The 4,682-nt window shown below is 42.4% G+C and overlaps 1 protein-coding gene across 1 annotated transcript in view; it reads left to right on the plus strand.

The window, feature by feature from the left end:
- LOC310792908 (uncharacterized protein) overlaps positions 1-4,682 on the plus strand; it is a gene marked incomplete at both ends in the record, with an annotated part of 32,750 nt that overhangs the window by 4,114 nt on the left and 23,954 nt on the right. Inside the window, 6 exons of the mRNA XM_083654677.1 lie at positions 242-266; positions 1,191-1,257; positions 1,541-1,615; positions 1,774-1,788; positions 2,379-2,455; positions 4,206-4,452. Of these exons, the coding sequence (XP_083510803.1) occupies positions 242-266; positions 1,191-1,257; positions 1,541-1,615; positions 1,774-1,788; positions 2,379-2,455; positions 4,206-4,452 (506 nt within the window). The remainder of the gene's footprint in view (positions 1-241; positions 267-1,190; positions 1,258-1,540; positions 1,616-1,773; positions 1,789-2,378; positions 2,456-4,205; positions 4,453-4,682) is intronic.

A 4,682-nucleotide genomic window follows, 5' to 3' on the forward strand; every position in this document is an offset into this window, starting at 1 on the left:
CAGGTGAACTTTTAAGAGTCTATTATGAAGAAATGTTGTTGAAATTATTCATGTTAGACAAAAGAGGGTTATGGTTTTTCAATCCACGGTCGGTGGCAATGAAGTTACAAATGTTTAAAGTATAAGCATAATTTTGTGATGCACCAAAAACAAAAAGTATAACTCATTTGGTGAAAAGCCCGTGACCATAATGCACTCTGTTGGCTTGAGAGTAAATGCATTCCTTTCTCTCCTGTCCCAGATCTATGAGGTGGCGCAAATGCCAGGTAGGTTATTTTTATGAATACTTTTCTTTTACGTATATTTGCCTTAGAAAAAGTGGTAAAACACTTTAATATAGGACGGACGTGGGCATGATTTGTTGTTATAATAGATCAAGGAAACTGAAACGCTGCCGTTGGTCTGATCCACTGTCTGTCCATGTCCAGACTATGATCCCCTCCCACACATCCCGGTGGTGGAGATGGTGTCAGAGGACGAGGGGGACGTGGACAGCTCGCACTTCCCCAAGTTAGGATAACACACACACACACACACACACACACACACACACACACACACACACACACACACACACACACACACACACACACACACACACACACACACACACACACACACACACACACAACCACAAATACAGATAGTAAAATAGACTCTCTCTCTCTCTCTCTCTCTCTCTCTCTCTCTCTCTCTCTCTCTCTCTCTCTCTCTCTCTCTCTCTCTCTCTCTCTCTGCTGTAGAATGGTGAGGTGGTTAAAACAGGCAATACCTCAGCCGCCTGGTGCTGAACCACCAATCGGTTCCAACTGCTTCTCTCCGGTCAACAGTAAGCCAACCACAACACACACACACACACACACACACACACACACACACACACACACACACACACACATACACACTAATGTGCCCTTTCACATGTGCGCAACATGTAGCTAAAACAATACAAGCCCAAACATTTCAATGAACCCAGGGACAGAGTTGACTTGAACTAAGTGCTAGTCTAGACGTTATGTGTGTCTGTCATACACGTCTACACACGCACAGTATTTGCTTCACATGCACACCTGTAGACACAGTCATTATCATGTCTCTCTCTCTCTCTCTCTCTCTCTCTCCTCTCTCTCTCTCTCTCTCTCTCTCTCTCTCTCTCTCTCTCTTTCTCTCTCTCTCTCTCTCTCTATCAGCCATGACTTCGCCACCTCCGGAATCTCTCAGTGGGATCTCACTGGATACTGATGGCAAGGCTGCAGGGTGCGTTTGGTTTTGACCCCTCTGTGTCCTGTTTGACGAGCGAGAGTGACTCTTTCCCCCCAACATGCAATTCTGGGACATTTCAATATTGGACAAAATAAAACATAAAAATAGACTATGACTCAAAACCCTAAGTGTAACACACATGGTGGGAGGGTCGTATATATAGCTATCACAATGTCTCTGTCCAGTGTGTAATGTATGTATATAACATACATGCTGTGTTACTCATGTCTCTGTCCAGTGTGTAATGTATATAATTCTCCTCTCCATCCCTTCACAGGGTGGTTGGCTGGTTCGTGTCAGGGCTGGGCCTTAGGTTGCCTCAGCCTGTCACCGCGTCCAGGATGACCCTGCGGTAAGCTTTGGGCCCACCATCTGTCCTCCTTGTCGTCCATATCGTCTGACTTTTTTTGGGGATTCTTATTATTTTCTTATGAAAACATGCTTTGGGTTATATGAGCCGGTACTGAAAGCAATTCCACTTATACCTCTGTGTTGTCTTTGTGCTCTCAGGGTGCAGCTGATGTTGTAAGGAAAGGTGAGTTTACAGCTTTATTCACATGCTATCATACAGAACTGTTTGTGATTTCCTTTGGACAATCCTGCGGTATTAATGCAACAAGTACTCTAGTGCCACAACTCACAGTTCAATGAAGTGGATCTATATTAAATCACATCAATTATTGTCCACAAAGTGTTAGAAAACATCTCTTTCTTTGCTTGAGCTGCTTCTTTTAATTCAAGTCAGGCCTTGTAAGTTGAGCTCAAACGGGGGGAAAGCATTTGTAGCTCCGTTCAAGTTATCAAACAATATAACGGCTCGTTATTCCACCAATAAATGCAACAAAGAGGATGATTTGATTTGACACTTTGAATTATTTTGGCTCGTTGAGACACCGTGCTGCTTTTGCTCTGAAGCCTTGCTCAAAGCGTTTACTGGTGGAATGTTGCCGGCCTCTCCTTTTGGAGGAAGTCAAATGGATCTGTTACTATCTGGCTCATGGAAAATATGAGGCGCCATCTTGTTTTCCCCCTGGTTTTTGAAGAGGTCTTGTGGAGGGTTTGAGCCAGACGGTGGGAGGAGCCTAACCCAGTCCCCTCTTCTCCTTCTGTTTCAGGGGGGAAGGCGCTGAGAGCCCCTTAAACAGCAGGAGAGGACGACTGGGGGACGCTCTGATTCTGATTCTGATTGGCTGTAACACTTTGAATAATATAGGGATATATTTGACTCACCTTACTGTACTCAATACAGTTGCGTAAGAATGTATTATCTCATCATGTATGGTTACGTATTTTTCTGCTTAATTAAATGTGTGTCGTTTGTATCTGATTTTGCACGTTATCGGTTAAATACAGAAATATGTAGAAATTGACATTCATTTGAAAATAACAGATAGGGATCCTGGACATAATGGGTTGCTGGGACTTTTATGTTAGTTAGAATACTAATTACATGCTTTAAATGTACATCAATGTATTATGTATTCATGTTGCCATTTTCATATACAAAAATAGAACAATAAGAGATTAAAAGGTTCTGTAGGCTACTTGTTCCAAATGTAACCACAAGGGTGGCCCTGCCTAGGAAATTAGCGACATTGGATGATATGCACTTTTCATTTGGGCAACATGGCAGCTATGTTTATGGTTGTCCTATTAGTAACAATCAGGCATAACCCGATCTCTATTAACTGACCAATCCTAAGTCCTGTGTCAAACAAACATTAATATCTAAAAAAAAAAAAAACTACATCGTATCGCATTCGCTTATATTGTTAACATTATGAATGAGAGCAGAACTAGTGAAGGGTTGATCTTTGATGTATAATATATGTAGTGTAAAAGGTTGTGTGAAATGTCAGTTTTAAAATGTATGAATTTAGTTTAAAAAAGTGCAGCCTGGAAAGTCAGCTAGAGTGAATTTGACATCACGCAAGCTTGCTCAACTATTATTAGAGCACAGAGCAAAAAGGGGTGGGACTTAGGAAAGGTCAATTACCGATTGGCTGCAAATGTTATTTATGTATTTACTGTATATGAATCCTACTCTTTAAGAATTTATCACCTGTAATTAATGTGCTGAAAGAAATTTCAGATTGAGTCTAGACTGTGTTATATCAGAAACTATTCAACAAGTCTTATTGAGGTTTCGCTACACAAAATTCAAATAAGTGACTACATGAAAGCCTACTTTGATCCACTTGATCTATTTCCATCCATGGCCTTGAACTGTGAAATGTGGCCTAGGTGTGACGTTGTTTCTTGGCATCGTTCTGTACATCTCATCCGACATGATTCGAAAGAACCACGTTTCTTCGCATTGAAAACATGTTGACTGTCCAGCTGTTGACAGGATAATAACAGTGTAAGGATATTGTGTTAAGAATAAAGATTCAATGTGAAATATTTGATGTGGTTGTTTTAAAAACTTGGCTCCCCCCATACGTGTCACTCCTTCCTCCACCCACCTAGATTTTCATAACAACATGTCAAGTTGAAGTAAATCTAGAAAGTTTTGTTGAAAGACAACATAAGCCTTTCTTTGTAAATCTCTATGTAATCCAAAATCACCTGCCAGTCATATGTACAAAGTTGAATCACTAGCAGTACTCTGCCAAACGGGCTATATTATCACCAGACAAGCCCATGCCTGAGAGCCCGTAACTTACAATATCTCCACTGACAGTGACAGGCAGGTAGATTTATGTTCTCCCACATAAGATATAGGTCAAAACAAATCCCACATTCCCCCAAAGCTTCATCCAACCCCAAAACCAAACCCAGCACCAACGTGTTCACATTCAGAACCACCAAACCCACCAGCAATACTGTATGTTCACATTCAGAACCACGTCGATTCATTAAAATACAAATAAAAAAGTCCACTTCGACAACATTGTTCATTCTTTTAAGCCCGTACCATGACCCTTGTCACCTTCTCACAGTTTCCATCAATCTCAAAGCTGATATGGTTCTAGAGGATGTGGAGTCCGACAACGAGGGGCAGCTGAAACATGAGGAGCGCTCCAAAGCTTCAGCACCTTCTGCACCATCTGAATCAGCCGCAGAATCCAAAGCAGCGACCAAAACATCTCTGGAAGACGCTGAGACCCAGACGGGCCGCTGGACGCCGTTTATTGACAGCATCAAGAAGGAGGCCGAAGGTGTGGCCTTGGCTACCATGGAGGAACGGTAAGGATGGGGGGTGGTGAACAGGTGAGCAGGTGGCTGGAGCTAGAGGTCTGGAGCTGCTGGAGCTGCAGTCCTCAAGTGTTTGCCTTGTAGTCTCAGCTCAAAATGCACTCAGATCACAACACAAGCCTTTATGACCACTGTTTGAGAGTGAGGTCTTTCTCTGTTGGCCCATCTAAGATGTTTGAACTCACATGCAGTGATTCTCATGTTGGGGTCCAGGGACCACC

Source organism: Poromitra crassiceps (genome assembly GCF_964638095.1).
Source record: "Poromitra crassiceps genome assembly, chromosome: 18".
In the NCBI taxonomy this organism is placed as follows: domain Eukaryota; kingdom Metazoa; phylum Chordata; class Actinopteri; order Beryciformes; family Melamphaidae; genus Poromitra; species Poromitra crassiceps.